At 39.9% G+C, this 18397-nt stretch overlaps 1 protein-coding gene across 10 annotated transcripts in view; it reads left to right on the forward strand.

The window, feature by feature from the left end:
• asb7 (ankyrin repeat and SOCS box containing 7) overlaps positions 1-18397 on the forward strand; it is a 78256-nt gene that overhangs the window by 39356 nt on the left and 20503 nt on the right. For 5 of the 10 annotated variants that reach the window (XM_043677654.1, XM_043677657.1, XM_043677659.1 and 2 more), the window contains 3 exons: positions 2448-2887; positions 6654-6798; positions 10051-10321. In XM_043677654.1, the coding sequence (XP_043533589.1) occupies positions 10111-10321 (211 nt within the window). In that variant the 5' untranslated portion in view covers positions 2448-2887; positions 6654-6798; positions 10051-10110. Of the gene's footprint in view, positions 1-1054; positions 1073-2447; positions 2888-6653; positions 6799-10050; positions 10322-18397 lie in introns of those variants that run through there. The other 5 variants (XM_043677658.1, XM_043677656.1, XM_043677655.1 and 2 more) reach the window with 3 other exon arrangements.

The raw sequence follows: 18397 nt of genomic DNA on the forward strand, positions 1-18397 counted from the left end.
GGGGTTGAGGTTATGTGTTTGTCTTTTCCTTGTTATCAGAGGTACGATACTTTGTCTCACTGTTTGTTGTGTCTCTTCTGTCAATCCATTGTTCCTGAGTGTGCATTCTATACACAGATATTTCTGGGTATAATGCAGAAGATGCAGGATCAGTTCATTCCAAAAAGAAAGAAAGATCCTACGAGGAGGCATGGGTGGCCGTCGCTGACGAGGGAAGTTAAGAAACATATAAAGTTAGAAGAGAAAAAGTATAACATAGCAAAGATAAGTGGGAAAACAGAGGACTGGGAAGCTTTTAAAGAACATCAGAGGATTACTAAAAAGGAAATACGCAGAGAAAAAATGAGGTACGAAGGTAAACTGGCCAAAAATATAAAGGAGGATAGTAAAAGCTTTTTTAGGTATGTGAAAGGCAAAAAAATGGTTAAGACTAAAATTGGCCCCTTTAAACAGAAACAGGGGAATATATTACGGGGAACAAAGAAATGGCAGAAGAACTGAATTGGTACTTCAGATCTGTGTTCACTGGGGAAGACACAAGCAATCTCACTGAGGTAACAGTGGCTGAAGGACCTGAACTGAAGGGAATTTATATTTGCCAGGAATTGGTGTTGGAGAGACTGTTAGGTCTGAAGGTTGATAAGTCCCCAGGGCCTGATGGTCTACGTCCCAGGGTACTGAAGGAGGTGACTCGAGATATCATAGATGCGTTGGTGATTATTTTCCAGAGTTCGATAGATTCGGGATCAGTTCCTGCGGATCGGAGGGTAGCTAATGTTGTACCACTTTTTAAGAAAGGTGGGAGAGAGAAAGCAGGAAATTATAGACCAGTTAGTCTGACCTCAGTGGTGGGAAAAATGCTGGAGTCTATTATAAAGGATGAAATTACGACACATCTGGGTAGTAGTAACAGGATAGGTCAGAGTCAGCGTGGATTTACGAAGGGGAAATCATGCTTGACTAATCTTCTTGAATTTTTTGAGGATGTAACTCTGAAGATGGACGAGGGAGATCCAGTAGATGTAGTGTACCTGGACTTTCAGAAGACTTTTGATAAAGTCCCACACAGGAGGTTAGTGAGCAAAATTAGGGTGCATATTATTGGGGACAAAGTACTAACTTGGATTGAAAGTTGGTTGGCTGACACGAAACCAAGAGTAGTGATAAACGGCTCCATTTCGGAATGGCAGGCAGTGACCAGTGGGGTACCGCAGGGATCAGTGCTGGGACCGCAGCTTTTTACAATATATATTAATGATATAGAAGATGGTATTAGTAATAACATTAGCAAATTTGCTGATGATCTACTGGGTGGCAGGGTGAAATGTGAGGAGGATGTTAGGAGATTACAGGGTGACCTGGACAGGTTAGGTGAGTGGGCAGATGCATGGCAGATGCAGTTTAATGTGGATAAATGTATGGTTATCCACTTTGGTGGCAAGAACAGGAAGGCAGATTACTACCTAAATGGAATCATTTTAGGTAAAGGGGCACTATAAAGAGATCTGGGTGTTCTTATACACCAGTCAATGAAGGTAATAATGCAGGTACAGCAGGTAGTGAAGAAGGCTAATATCATGCTGGCCTTCATAACAAGCGGGATTGAGCATAGAAGCAAAGAGGTTCTTCTGCAGCTGTACAGGGCCCTGGTGAGACCACACCTGGAGTATTGTGTGCAGTTCTGGTCTCCAAATTTGAGGAAAGACATTCTGGCTATTGAGGGAGTGCAGCGTAGGTTCACGAGGTCAATTCCTGGAATGGCGGGACTACCTTACACTGAAAGACTGGAGTGACTGGGCTTGTATACCCTTGAGTTTAGAAGACGGAGAGGGGATATGATTGTGACGTATAAGATTATTAAAGGATTGGACACTCTGGAGGCAGGAAATGTGTTTCCGCTGATGGGCGAGTGCTGGACCAGAGGACACAGCTTAAAAATACAGGGTAGACCATTTAGGACAGAGATAAGGAGAAACTTCTTCACCCAGAGAGTGGTGGATGTGTGGAATGCTCTGCCCCAGAGGGCAGGGGAGGCCCAGTCTCTGGATTCATTTAAGAAAGAGTTGGATAGAGCTATCAAGGATAGTGGAATCAAGGGTTATGGAGATAAGGCAGGAACAGGATACTGATTAAAGATGATCAGCCATGATCATATTGAATGGTGGTGCAGACTCGAAGGGCAGAATGGCCTCCTCCTGTACCTATTGTCTGTTGTCTTTCAGCACTATCTCCTGGATAGCTCTCGCTACCTCGTTCGTAGTCACACCCTACGCTTTGTAGATAGTTGAAAGATAAAGACAGGATTTAATGCAATATTCTCAAATTGTTTGTGCGAATGCAGCTCCAACAGCATTCAAATTTATACACCCTGTTGTCTCATTTAAACATTCAAATTTAAACACTACCTTGTCCAATTTAAACATTATTGCCCTCTCACTCTCTCAAAGGACAATTGTGGATGAGCAATAAATATTGGCCGAGCCAACTATGTCTTGGGAGTGCCTAAAACACAAACATTGGACTGCAGTGCATACCAACTTTAATTCATTCGACCGATGTTGGTTATAACTCTTGAGATGGTGATAGCGAACGGCCTTCTAGAACCGCTGCAATCCATGTTGATAGATTCACAATGCTGCAAGAGAGGAAATTCTGCTACAAGATGTGCTGCATCAACCTGAAGGCTTCAGCGGCACTTCCCTAGTTTGCAAATGGAGACTGCACCTGACATCTGGAAGTACCTTCACCACCTTCAAGTTCCCCTCCATGCTAACTTGCAGATATGTCACTGTTCGTTCATTGAGTCAAAATCTGAACTCAGTCTCTGAAGACAGTCACCGTGGACTGCAGATTTTACGAAGACCACATTTTGAAGAACAGTCAAATGGTCAGTAAATAACTGCATGCTTTAATTGTTTAAAAATAAAGTGCAAGCCACCTTGCTGTGCGAGTGAAGTCAAGTATAGATCAGACCAAGGAAGAATGGCAAGTTCCTTTACTAAAGAACTTTGGTTGAACCATTTGAGTTACGATGACAGTTCAACAATTTCACGGTCATTTTAAGTGTTGAATCGTAGAAACGTTTCATCATAGGAGGATGCCATTTAACCCAGTGTGTCTTTGCCAGCCAGAATGAACTACCAAACTGGGCAGTGAATTCCTGATATCGAGCACCTTCTGGGCCAGGGGGCTTTTTGTCATGTTCCCTCAAACCCATCTACAAATTGCCTTCAATCTGTTCCCTTGGTAATTGACCTTTCTGCTAGGGGAAGCAGGTCTTTCTTATTTCATCCCCTCATAATGTTGTGTACCTCCATTATCATCCGTCAGCCACCTCTGTTCAGGAAAACAACTGTATGCTTACCCAATCATTTTTTGAGGTGGCAATTTTTAACTGCTGTTAACACATTGCCTGGTGAAAATTTTTTTTTTGAGATACCATATGCTTTCAGCTTGAATATTAAACAGACTCACCTTGTATTTATCTTTCTTTTAAGCAGCAGTCCCAGATAGTGAAGAAAAGTTGGAGTACATCTGTTTGAGTCTATGAAATCTGAAGAACTATTTTCTGAGTTAGTTAACCAGTTTTAATCAAAAAGAACTACAAATGCTGTTCATGATTATTGGTGGGCACAGTTGATGCATACATTTTATTACTAAAGTATGATAACGGCCTGCTAGATTAAATCCAGAAGATTACTTGGATTACATATGTGCAAAAATCAAATTCTCTAAGATTTGCTGATCACTGTATCCATTGCTCACAATTGGGCTTTGATGAGGATCTCTGACTACCACATGGAATATTCCGTGAATGTTTCAGTGGCTGCAGATGAGCTCTTTTACACTGTACTTGCAATCTCTGGTAGAAATGGGCATCAGCTGAGGAAACAGTTATTTTAGATTGGACAACTGTTGGTGTGGGACTCCTTAGAGATTTCCCCTCTTAGAGTATACCACCGTGGTCATCTCTTTCAGTCTACGAAAGCTGTTTCATAGAATCCCTACAGTGTGGAAACAGGCCATTGGGCCCAACAAGTCCACACTGACCCTCCGAAGAGTAATCCACCCAGACCCTATTACTCTACATTTACCCCTGACTAATGCACCTATCCTGCACATCCCTGAACACTATGGGCAATTTAGCATGGCCAATTCATATAACCTGCACGTCTTTGAACTGAGGGAGGAAGCCGGATCACCCGGAGGAAACCAATGCAGACACGTGGAGAATGTGCAAACTCCACACGCCTGAGGCTGGAACCGAACCCGCTCCCTGGCACTGAGAGGCAACAGTGCTGACCACTGAGCTACCGTGTCACCCCATTCGTGAAGAACAACGATAATTGCTATGACGGGCCTTTAGTTTTCAAATGATGCTTCCTCCATATGACAGCAAGGCCTGCAACAGTATAAATAGTAAAGGCGAAATACGAAATAAAGTAAAACTCTTCGAACATGCAGGCAGTTTAGCAGCATTAGATAATTGGTAGCTATTGGGCTTGTACCATTTTTCAGACTGAAAAAATAAAGGATAGACAGGCATATTAATGAAATCTGAAAAGTTGGATTGTTAGCAAATGTACATTGAGAGGAAATGTCAGTGAAATGATTGCTGAAGGATATGTCCAGACATCTGGAAATTACTGGAAATTTACATAAGAGAAGCAAAGGATGTATTAGTATCATTACCATTTATATGCAGTACAACAGACCATTTTGTAAATAAAATAAATTACAAGACATGCACCTTTCAGTATGTTTGGGTCCAAAATAACCAACTTGATTTAGAGCTGCTTCGAGCTTTGTAAACACATTTGTTTTTTCAGAAACACAACTGTGATGAATTCATCTTGCCATTAGTTTTGTCTCAGGCCTGTTTCTCGTATTCATTTTTAAATTAGCTTTAAAGGTCGAGGAAATTTCAATAAAGTTGAATATAAAACCATAAGACATGGGGCAGAAATTAGACCATTCGGCCCATTGAGTCTGCTCTGCCATTTGACCATGTTGCCGCATTTTCCTGCTTTCTCCCCGTAACCTTTGATATCCATGGCAATCAAGAACGCATCTGTCCCTGTTTTAAATATACTCAAAGACTTGGCCTCCACAGTCTTCAGTTGGCAATGAATTCCACAAATTGACCACTTTCTGGCTAAAGAAGTTTCTCCTTATCTCTGTTGTAAAGGGGCTTCACTTTACTCTAAGGCTATGCCCCCGGCACCTCGTCTCTCCTGCTATTGGAAGCATCTTCCCAAAGTCCACTCTGTCTGAGCCATTCAGTATTCTGTAAGTTTCAGTTTGGTCCCCTGTCATCTTTCTAAACTCTATGGGGTGTAGTCCCAGGTAGTCCTCAAACATTCCTCATATGTTAAGCCTTTCATTTCTGAGATCATTCTTGTGAACCTCCTCTGGACCATCGTGAACCCAGTCCAGGATCAAAGCATCCTTCCTGAGATACAGGGACCAAAATTGTTCACAATACTCGAAACGTGGTTTGCACAGAGCCTTATAAAGCCTCAGAAGTATGTCTTACTTTCATATTCTTGTCCTTTCGAGATGAATGACAGCATTTTATTTGCCTTCCTAACTACCTTAATACGATAGGCATTTAAAATTCTTCTAAATGATGAAAATTACTGTAGTATCTGATGTAAAAATGAGAATTGGGGAGGGTATAGATCTGTCCCCTTGCTATGACTGTTCTAATTGTGTACACCAACACCACTTCCCCACTACCCCCAATTCATTGATTTCCTCCCAAGCAAGTATAAAGTTCCAGACAGTCCTGAATGAGACAGCAATTTATGTAGACTTCCTCTCGTCTTATACACTTGCGTCAGTTTTCTCTGCATTAGAGAGGAAAGATGCAGATCAAGTGACCACATTGCTAAAGATCCTATTCTGTTCACAAGTGTCACAGATAAAATGTGTATTCCTTTTTATTGCCATGTTTGTATACTGGTGATATGTTTTCTTATACTCAGTCCAATTAAATAGCTCTAGAGCAAGCTTTTAGAGAGTTTAATATCTAAATAATCTTTATTTTCTCTCACTTAACCCATTCTCCCACTAATGCATTCAAAAAATTTAGGTATGAATAACAAGAAACCAACCCTCTGAGTAAAGAAATTCTTCCTAAGCTCAGTCCTAAATAACCTACCTCTTATTCTGCGTCCTCAGTTTCTAAACCACAGAAACTACATTTTTGCAGATAGCTTATTCTTTACCTTTAAGAATTTTCGAAGTTTCTATGAGATCTCCTGTCATTCTTCCCAGTCTCATTAATCTATCCTCAGAGGACAATCCTCCCATCCAAAGAATTAATCACATCAATACGAGTGTGACCTGAGGTTACACTTTCCATTCCCACTCTGATCTTATTTGTTTAAACTGTTTCAACACCCATCAAGGTACACTGGGGAAATGCATGTGCTTTCATTTGAGCTTTCTAGTCTGAAGTTGAGTAAATTTATACCCTTATCAGGCTTTGATGCTAATACGTCTTTGGTTTGTCGATCTGTGGAATCGTAACTCCATTCTTATGTACAGTCTTTTTTTGCTTTGCCATTCTTCACCACTCTTATTTCTGATGCATGGGATGAACCTAAAACATGGAGGGTCTGTGTACAATGATTTTATTCTCTCCACAGGTGCTGACTGGCCTATTCTGTGTTTCCAGGGATGTGAGGTGATTTGAAATTTGCTCATTGGAATTCCAGCTGTCCATATTGTTACACAGGTTTTGAAACTTGATTAGATATCCAAGACAACACATATTGCAAATCATTTTTACAGGTATGTAAGGTGAATTTCTCCACCAATTAGAGTCAGAGAGTTGTACAGCACAGAAACTGACCCTTTGGTCCAACTCATCCATGCTGACTGGATATCCTAAATTAATCTAGTTCCATTTGCCAGCATTTGGCCCATATCCTTTCAACCCTTCCGATTCATGTACCCATTGTAATTGTACCAGTGTCCACCACCACCTCTGGCAGCTCATTCCATATACGCCTCACCCTCTGCTTGAAAAAATTGCTGCTTAAGTCTCTGTCAAATATTTTTCCTCTCACCTTAAACCTAGGCCTTCTGGTTTTGGACTCCCCTATCCTGGGGATAAAGACTTCGCTCCTCTCCCTATCCATGCCCCTCACAATTTTGAGCCTCTTTAAGGGTCACCCCTCAGCCTTTGAAGCTCCAGGAAAAATAGTTCCAGTCAATTCAACTTCTCTTTATAGCTTAAACCCTCCAACCCCAGCAACATCCTTGTAAATCTTTTCTGAACATTTTCAAGTTTAACAAGAAGTAGCAGGGAAACCAGAATTGAATGGACTATTCCAAACATGGCCTAACCAATGTCCTGTACAGCTGCAACATGATCTCCCAACTCCCTATGCTCAATGCACTGACCAATAAAGGCAAGTGTATCAAATGCTGTCTTCATTACCCTGCCTACCTGTGACTCCATCTTCAAAAAATTATGAACCTGCACCCCAAGGTTGCTTTGTTTGGCAATATTTCCAGGACCCGATAATTAAGTGTATACATCATGCCTTGATTTGCCTTACCAAAATGCAACACCTCACATTTATCTAAGTTAAACTCCATTTGCCACTTCTTAGCCCATCGGCCCATCTGATGAAGGTCCCATTGTACTCTGAGATAACCACCTTTGCTGTGCTCTACATCAATTATTCAAGTTACACACTTTTTTGAAATAACGGCTGAGATTTTGCAGTGGTAATGATGTGAATCTGTCAATATTCATTTACTGATAACAATGTTTGGAGCATGCACATTTTAGACTTGAGAGGGATCTGAGGTGTTCTCAAACAATATCAAGTGGAAAATAATTGAGTTGATGAGAACTTGGTTTCATTCCACCCCTTAGTGATCAAAGGTGATAATTGTTTCCAAGCTCCTGAAAAAGCTGCACTTTGTTGAATGAGGCATGGTAAATTTTAACAGTCTGCTAGCTTCATGATTGTTGTTAAGCACTCTCTTTTTGATGGTCTTAAAAACTAATTTTATGTTTGGAATATAAAAGGTAAAATGTCATAAATGATTTAAAAGATTTTTTGAAGTTAATCCACCATTTGAAGTTTTTGATTCCTTTGTGCTGTACCTTTGTACCTTAGTGTAATTTGCTTCTTAACTGTTTGATAACATTGCTGCTGCTGTATATGCCAGATTTAAACTCTGCCAAAACTATCAGGTATTGCTAGATTTTAGTCGATAGCATTTTAAATAAAGTCTAACAAATTTGACCTCAGGTGAAAAAAAATCTGTCAGTGAAACAGGGTGCTTGGTGATAATCTATAATTTTAGAATCCCTAGTTGGAATATGAATGCTATTCCCTGTTTTAAACAACAGCAATACTGCATGCAATACCAATCTATGGATCTAGACTTAATACTTGCTACTCACAATGTCATGTTCACAAGTGAGGGGGAAGATTCAAGGTTCATGTTGTCTTTTGTTTCAAACATTTGAAGCAATCCTGTGACTGTGTTATTCGTATTACCTAACAAAATGCAACATCTGGAGCTAATCCAGAAAAATTTGTAATTATTCAACTCAATGTTTTATTAGATATGAATTTTGAAAATAATCAGTGATTTAAGTAGAAGATGTAACAGCTTGAAAGTGGAAGTTGGTTCAATGGTTTGGTGTTATTCAGTCTAAATTAACATTTGGTCTAACCTTTTCTTTGACCAACTTAAATGCTGTGAGATACAGCAGAAGTTTGTTTTTTCTTTCATGTAATATTGACTCAGGCAATAATATTTATTGTCTGTTCCTAATTACCCTCCAGACATGGTAAGCTGCTATGCTGAAGTGCTTAGTCCATCTGGTACAGATACACCCACAGAACTGTTATGGGAGTTTCAGGATCTTGACCCAGTGACAGTGAAGGAATACTGATATGGTTCCAAGTCAGATTGATGTGCGACTTGGTTTGGTACTTGCTGAAGGTCCTATGCACCTGCTTCATGTTTCCTTCTAGGTGGTAGAGGTCATGATTTGGAAATGTGCCGTTGAAGGGGTTTTGACAAATGTTATAGATTATTTTTGTAAGATTATTTTTGGAACTGCGCTCATCCAGACAAATGGAGAGTATTTTATCAAACTCCTGTGTGTGCCTTAAACATAGTGAACACTCTTTAGGTGTCAAGAAGTGAATTTCAAACAGAATTTCCAACTCTGCCCTGTAATTGTTCAACAGTATTTAGATGGCTGATCCAATTCAGTTTCTGGTCAGTGGTAACTCCAGGATGTTGATATTGGGGAATTCAGTAGTGATAATTGAATATCAAGGAATGATGAATGGATTCTCTTATTGGAAAAAGTCATTCCCTGACATTTGTCTGATACAAATTTTACTTGCCATTTATAATCCCAAACTATCCTTTTGGGAAGGAAATCTGCCACCCTTACCTGGTTTGACTGACATTTGACTCCCAATCCAAAGCAATACCGCTGTGTTTTACGCATAGATGATGGGAAGAGAAGAGCATTCAAAATGCCTTCTGTCAGTGACATTCATGAATAACATCCTTTTTATTTTAGTGATTCCTGCTGAAAGTTTTGTGTTGTACGTGTTCATTCTGTTGATTTAAAATCACCAGTAGCTATGAATGTAGCAGATAGTGTCTGTCCTCCAAATTGACTGCAATTTGGACCTTCAGCAATTTGTTAACTTTGAGTAGGTAGAGGGATATGTACAAACTATACTTGAAATTTTAAAATCCTAGTAGTTTGAACTGTTTTCCAGCAGCGGACATTTGGAGTGTCCACTGCTGAATGTCAAATTTGTGATGTAAACAAATGGCTAAGAAGAGATTCATAATAGTTTTATAATGTCTGTTGGGAATTCATATTGCCAGTAAATGCAAGTGTTCTAAGCATCAGGCGCTCCTATTTAATGACATATTCTTTAAACATGTAGCCAGGTTTTCTAATTGGTGAATTCTTTTGGAGTATTTAATTTTTACAAAATGATTTGGAGATGGCTATTGTGTCTAATTTGTGAATTCTCATTGAAGCTTGATGAAGGTATTCAACATTGACCTCATGAATCTATTGTGACAACGTGACTCACTAGCATGTTCCATCACCACTGTAGAAGAAACCCGGAACTGCAGCAGGAACTGCAAATCCAAAATGCTGTTGCAGCTGGTGATGTTCATACGGTGCGCAAGATGCTGGAACAGGGCTATTCTCCTAATGGTCGTGATGCTAATGGATGGACTCTGCTCCATTTTTCTGCAGCGCGGGGCAAAGAAAGATGTGTTCGTGTATTCTTAGAGCATGGAGGTAAGTGAATATGATGCGTCTAAAACTAACTCTTTATAATTTATCTGCACTTGCTTGTATTCTTGATTAGCAAAACTTATAGCCTTCTCGTGATGATTGGCATGTTTGTTGTGTGCAGTCCAGTGTTGACAGTTGTAGATTGTAGGCAAAAGTGCTGGAAACTAGAGTTTAGATTAGTGTGGTGCTGGAAAAGCACAGCAGGTCAGGCAGCATCCAAGGAGCAGGAAAATCAAAGTTTCGGGCAAAAGCCTTTCATCTGGAAAGTTGTAGATTGTGATGTAACCAGAGGACACATTGAGAGGATCATAATCACATTTCACATATTCTTGATGGAAAAGGATTGACAATGTTCTGCATTGGATAGGAATTAGATAACTAACTTTAAGATGTCCTGTAACTGGCTGAAGAAGTATAAAAATCATGTTTGAATAATCCAACCAATGTATTTTATACATAGGTTCAAAATCATCATAACAGTCAAAGTGCAAGTTTATTCCAAATGAACATTTGTAGGCCTGACCATATTTTAAATTTCACATGATTTGGAGATGTTATAAGTTAACAAGGGACCTATCTTAATACATTCAACAATGAAATGAATGGGAAAGGTAGTTTTCTTCCAGATATTGAACCTAGCTATGACTGAAGCTAGGCCTTGTGGTTTCTCAGAAGTAAACACGCTTAACATGTGATTAGCAATGTCTTGTAGCAACTACCAGGAAAGATTGAACAGGATTGGAACAACATTCTCTGGAAGAAGACTAAGAGAAAATCTGAGAGGCCTTCAACATTTTGAGAGGGTGGAATCGGGTGAATGTGGAATCTATTTCTATTTGAGTCCAGATCAGCTGGCGTCATTACAGTATAGGTACAAACTCATCAAAACAAACTAGTCATTTGATCAAGTTGAGAAAGTAGCACCGTCTGACGAGTGGTTGAAGATGAATGTATTGACATGAGAGATTGAGGCATACGAAATGGTGAAGAGAATACAGGTGCAGAATTTGAAGAGGTTAGTAATCGGAGAAGGCTCATATCTAAGCATCGACATTCACCATGTGAATTGTCTAAGTCATCTGTTTCATAGCTATATATTCTACATAAAAACTACAACAGAACAAGTACTAAACCTTGTGATATTACATCCAGCACCCTTCACACACTGACACTATATCTTCCGTTAGGACTTGTATTGTGCATCTTGCTTCAAGGTCACATGTTAGCCTTGATTCCAATATGATTTTGGAGTTCTCTCATCTGTTCAGTATAGAGTGGGAGCTGTCAACTGAATGTGCAAATTGGCCATGGCACAGTGGTGCAGGAAACCATTCCGGTAGAGGGGGAGCAATAAGGAATGTTATAGTTGTAGTAGTCATCGTGATCATGGTTGTAGTTGTCGTAGGTATAATGAAGGGGCCTGACACAATTTTCTGCAACCAGCAGTGAGATTAACGACAGTTGTGCTGCCTGCCAGGTGCTGGGGTTTGGGATATCTACACAGGACTGGAATATAACTTATAGTGGGAGGTCTGGATCCAGTGGTTATGGTCCGCAGGTACCAATAGAGTCACAGATCTGTAGCACAGAGAAAGACCCTTTGGACCAACACATCTGATATCAAAACAATCACCAAACTATTCTGTTGTCATTTTCCAACACCTAGCCTCTATAGCCTTGGCTTCACAAGTGGACATCGAAATACTGAAATGTTATGATGTTTTCTGTCTCTCCCAAACTTAGAGGCAGTGAGTTCCAGATTCCCACCACCTTCTGGTTGAAAGTGTTTTTCCTCACATGTCCCTTAAACCTCTTATCCCTTGCCTTAAATCTCTGCCCCTTAGACATTGATCCCTCCATCAAAGGTCGAAGTCTCTTCCTGACTACCCTAACTGCACCTCTCATAATTTTATACATCTCAATCATATCGTCCCTCAATCTCCTATGTTTAGATTAGATTAGGTTACTTACAATGTGGAAACAGGCCCTTCGGCCCAACAAGTCCACACCGACCCGCCGAAGCGCAACCCACCCAGACCCATTCCCCTACATTTCATATAGATTAGATTAGAACTAAGTTCTAAGCAAACAATGCCAGTCTGTCTAATCTGTCTTCATAACTGAAACTTGCCACCAGTCCCTCCTGCACCTTCTCCAGTGATGTCGCATATTTCCTATAGTAGAACTGGACACACTAGTTGTGGCCTAATCAGTATTTTACACAGTTCCAGCATAACCTCCCTGCTCTTCAACTCCACACCTCGCCTACTAAAGGCAAGTATCCCATATGCCCCCTTAATTACTTTATCCAACTGATCTGATACTTAAAGGGCCAATGTATATGCACACCAAGGCCCCTCTGATCCTCAGTGCTTCCACAGTCCTACTATTCATCATGTATTCCTTTGCCTTGCTTGTCCTGCCTAAATGCATCACTTTACACTTATCTGGATTGAACTCTTATTTTCTACTGATCAGTCCAACTATCCTCTTGCAATCAAAGGCTATCCTTCTCACAATTTTACCCCCCCGCCAATTTTTGTATCATGTGCAAGCTTAGTGATAGTCAAATCTAAATCACTTACGTAAACTACAAACAGCAAGGGACTCAATGCTGACTCCTGTGGGATTCCACTGAGCACAGACCTCCAGTGACCTTCAGACACCCTTCAACCGTCACTCTCTGCTTTTGCTACTCAGCCAATTTTGGATCCAGTTTGTCAAATTTCCTTGGATCCCGTGGGCTCTTAGCTATGCTATCAGTCTCCCATGCAGGACTTCATTAAAAGCCTTGCTGAAGTCCAGGTAGACCACATCAAAAGCATTGCCCTCATCTGTGTACCATTCATGGGATGAAGGTATCGCTAGTTAGGCCAGCACTCATTCCCCATCCCATTGCCCACATGACAGATACGAGCCACATTGCTATGGGTCTGGTCACCTCTTTGAAAGAATTACTCAAATTGGTCAGACATGACCTCTCTTACAAAACCATGCTAACTATTTCTTGAAAAATCCCTGCCTCTCAAAATGCAGATTCATTCTGTCCTTCAGAATTGCTTCCAATAGTTTCCTTACCACTGAGTTTAGACTGACCAGTCTATAGTTTCCTGGTTTATCCCTTGCTCCCTTCCAAGTAACAATATCATATTGGCTGTCTTCCAGTCCTCCAGCACTTCTCCTGTGGCCAGGGAGGAACTGAAATTTTTTGCCAGTGCCCCAACTATTTCCTCTCTTGCATCACTCAACAACCTGGGATGAATTTCATCTGGCCCTTGAGATTTATCCACCTTTATGCCTGCGAGACTGCTAATAACCTCCTCGCTGTCTGTACTAATTTCTTCAACTGAATCACAGATCTTATCCTTGATCTACACCCATGTTAGTGAACACCAATGGGCAATATTCATTTGGAAGCCTATGTATACTCTACGTAAAATTACCACTGTGATCTTTAATTTGTCCTACTTTGTTTTTGAGGTACTTTTCCCTTAATGTACCTCAGAAATAAATTTAGGCTTTTCCTTTTTGTTTTACCTGCCTGATGGGGTTGATTTTGTGTGTGTGTGTGTGTACAAAAACTAGCATAACATTTAGTTGAACCTCCTGGAATTCATTCCATTCTTACTTGATTGTCAGATTTTGAGTTGGAAGCTCCTGGCCCAGTTCTTCTAAATTGAACCATTCACTGCCATGTGTATAATTCTTTCATGATCCCGCTTTGGAAATAAAGTTTAGAGATTTCTTTACCATTAAATAAGTTGCTTTTATTAATTTGAGATTCAAGTTAAAATATTTTGTGATGTTTAATAATTTTTGTGTTCTTTGATAATTGTACAATCTTTATTTAAAAAAAGAAAACTCATAAATAAAAATACAGAAGCTCATGTTCCTGCATACTCTCATAAAGAAATTAATGAGAATAAGAAAAGAACTACTAAAAATGAAAAAGATCCTCAGGAAAAAATTATCTGTGGTAACAGTATTATGGCTGTTTATAGTTCTAACATAACATCTGCCTTAGATTGGGAGTGAAATTTGCAGAGCCCTTTGCCACAGTGGAGTGTCACTGGAGGTACGAGAATCTATCTGGTTCAGTAATGTTCTTAGAGTAGGAAACTGCCATCTTTCCCTAGTCTGTCCTATATGCGAGTCCAGACACATAGTCAAGTGTTTGACTCTTAATGGCCCTCTCGGCAATTAGGGATGAGCAATAAATGCTGACAATATATAGCCAGTGACGCCTAAATCCCATGAATGAATGAAAAATGGGAAGACATACAATGATCTGAATATCACCTTTCTGTGCTTTATTATTCTGTAATCCTTGATTTCAATACAAGTTTTTTTTTCCCCTTTTAACTTAAAGCATTCCTTTAAATGTTAACCCCACCCACTCTGTCTGGAACAACTACATGCCTTGCAGCTAACTCAGCTAAGGGAAGACTATTATTTATGTCTGATTGTATTTGTACTTATACTTCCCTTTATTTTGGGTTAAGATACATGCCCAATGTCACTGTAAACAGAGCATAGAACAGTACAGCACAGGAACAGGCCCTGCGGCGCAGCATTTCTGCATCGACAATGAAGTCGTTCTAAACTAATCCCATCTGCTTGCACATGGTCCATATCGCGCTATTTCCTGCCTGTTCATGTCTGTCTAAATGTGTCGAATCTGCTCATACCACCCCCCCCCCCCCCCCCCCCCCACAATCAACGTACTCCAGGCACCTACTGTCCTCTTTTAAATGTCTCCCTTTCACTTCAAATCTATGCTTCCTAGCATTTGACGTTTCCACCCTGGGAAAAAGACTCTGACTATTCTTCCTATCCATGCCTGTCAATTTTATAGACAGAAAACCTTGTTTTAACCAGTGCTTTTCATAAACTGACATACATTATGTACCTCACATACCACGATCTAACACAATGAGTATTTATGCTATAAATAAAATATAACTGTGATGTGTGTACCCATGCACTATGTTTCTAGTATTTAGTGTATGTTTTTAAATTGATTTTAGGAAGTATGTTAAAGCTTTTACATAGATTTTTTTTGAGGGATGTTGATGCCTCAAAGCTTTGCTTGGTAAGGGTTTACAATGGTAATGCATACCTCTTGATAATTTGGAATAATTGTTCAATGCTCTTGATTCCATTGATGCTGATTTAATAAAACGTTTGCTGTATTTCTATCAAGTCACCCTCAGTCTCTGACAATCCACGTATATCCAACTTCTTGCAGGTAATATACTCCAATCCAAGCAACATTTTGGTAATCCTAATTTACACCCTCTCCAAAGCTTCTACAGCTTTCCTACAGTGTGGTGACCAGAATTGTACAATACTCCAAATTGACTTATCTAAAGTTTTAGACAATTATTCATGACTTGCCAATCTTTATACTATGTGCTCTGATTGATGAAGGCAAGGGTACTGTACTCCTCCTTTACTGCCTTATCTGCTTCTGTTGCTACTTTCAGGGATCTATGGACTTGCACCCCACGGTCTCTCTGAATATCAAAACTCCTAAGGGTCCTGCCATTTATTGTGTACTTTCTTCTTGCATTTCATCTCCCAAAATGCATCATCTCACATTTATCCAGATTAAATTAACTGCCATTTCTCCATCCAAATTTCCAACTGATCTGTATCCTGCTGTATCATTCCTCCCTATTCACAACTCCACATATTTTCGTGCTGTCTGCAAACTTATTTATCAGACCATTCACATTTTAATCAAATCACTTTTACGAACAGAAGAGGTCCCAGAACAGGTCCTTGTGGAGCACCACTGACCACAGACCTCTAGTCAGTAAAACACCCCTCCTCAACTATCTCTGTCTTCTGTGACCAAACCAATTTTGTATCCAATTTACCAACTCACTGTGGATCCCATGTGACAAGAGACAAGATGTCCCCTGCACAAAATTAAGTCAATCCCTTTCCAAATGTAAGTCCTGTCCCTAAGAATCTTCTCCACTATTTTCCCTAACACTGATGTCCGGCTCACTGGTCTATAATTTCCTGGATTGTCTGTGTTGCTCTCTTTTAACAGAGGAAAACATTGGTTATTCTCCTGTCTTCTGAGACCTTGCTTATGGCTAAAAAGGGTACAGATATCTTTGTCAAGGCCAGATATTTCCTACCTTGCCTCCCTCAGTAGAATTGAATAGATTCCATCAGGCCCTGGGGACTCAACTGCCCTCATGTTTTTCAAGACGCCCAACACTACCACCTCTTTAAAATCGACATGCCCTTTAATATCAATATTTCCTTCCCTAATACTGCTGTCATCCATTTCCTACTCTTTGAAAATACCATGCATGCTATTGGATGGGGTTAGCCAGCAGTATTGCATCCCCACTTAACAAAATTATGCCAGTAACTAACAAGGAAAAGTTACCCTTAGCTTTCTTAACCAATTTCTTTTTAACCATTTCACCTTACTTATCATATTTTTGGATTTTTATTTCATTTATTTTGTGCACCCTGATGCCTTTTAAAATCTCTTTTAATTGTTTCTTAATTCTTTTAAAATGGATTTTATTTTCCTAGCTTTTTTGAGACTTCCTTCCTGGTAGTTGCAAATTTGTCTGCTGTAGATGTCTATCTTGTAGATTGAATGTTACGTCATTCAAATTTTTTTTTTTGCTGATCCTTTATCCCTCTGTCCCTCAAACAATAAAAATTGATTTTGAAATCGCATTTTCCCGCTGCTTGTTGTGCATGTTTGATTATTCTTAAATTGTTGATCCCACCATTGACAGTCGAGTCTAGATGTGCTGTTCTCCTCGTGATGTATTGTGTCAAGCTCCTGTCTTGCACTGTTGTTACCCATTTGTATTATGTTGCCATGTTTCCATTTCTGGTTATTATTGAATTGATTGATATTAATGATTCCAAAATTTTTAATACTTCAATGCCTAATACTAGTCAAACTTCTGCCTATTCAGCACAGGCACCAATTGATAGCCATTAATTCTACTTTTATTTGATTCCAATCAGACTGTTTAGCTTTTTCAGCATGTTAATGATAGTCAAAGGATCATGGAGAACAGTAGACATTGTTTACATGGACTTCACTAAAGCCTTAGACAAGAATCTGCATGGTAGACTGATTCATAGTTAGATCACATGGGATCCAGGGAGAGCTTGACAATTTGATATAAAATTAGCTTGACAGTAAGAGATAGAGGGTGGTGATGGAGGGTTGTTCTTCAAACTGGGGGCCTGTGACCAGTGGTCAGGGATCAGTACAGGGTCCACTGTTGTTAACAGTTTGGATGAGAATATAGGAGTCATAATTAGGAAGTTTGTAGATGACCTCAAAATTAGTGGTGTAGTGGACAGTGAAGAACGTTACCTCGGAGTACAATGGTATGTGGATTAATTAAGCTAATAGACTGAGAAGTGGCAGATGGAGTTTAATTTGGATAAATGTGAGGTATCAAATTTGGTAAAACAAATAAGGGCAGACCAATCTTCTGTGAATCATGTACAAGGACACCCAGGTCCCTCTGCACAGCTGTTTGCTGCAATTTCTTTGCCAATCAAGTAATAGCCCTTTTTCTTGTTAGTCCTACCAAAATGGATGACTTGACATTTATTAACTTTGTATTCCATCTGCCAGACCTTTGCCCACACAGTTAAACTATGTTCTTCTGCAAAGTTTTACAGTCCTGTGCACACTTTGCTCTGCCACTCATCTTACTGTCATCCTCAAATTTTGACACACCACACGTGGCCTCCAACTCCAAATCATCTATGTAAGTTGTGACTAATTGCAGCCCAACACTGATCCCTGAGGCACACCACTAGTCACTGATCGCCAACCAAAAAAGCACTCATTTATCCTCACGTTTTGCTTCCTGTTAGTTAACCAATCCATGCTAATACACTGCCTATAATGCCTTGCATCCTTATCTTATGCAGCAGTCTTTTGTGCAGCACCTTGTCAAATACCTTTTGGAAATCTAGATACATCACATCTGCTGGGTCCCTGTTGTCCACCGTGCTCGTAATGTCTTCATAGAATTCCAGTAGATTAGTTAAGCATGATCTGCCCTTCATGAA

The sequence above is a fragment of the Chiloscyllium plagiosum genome, chromosome 36 (genome assembly GCF_004010195.1).
Source record: "Chiloscyllium plagiosum isolate BGI_BamShark_2017 chromosome 36, ASM401019v2, whole genome shotgun sequence".
Lineage (NCBI taxonomy): Eukaryota > Metazoa > Chordata > Chondrichthyes > Orectolobiformes > Hemiscylliidae > Chiloscyllium > Chiloscyllium plagiosum.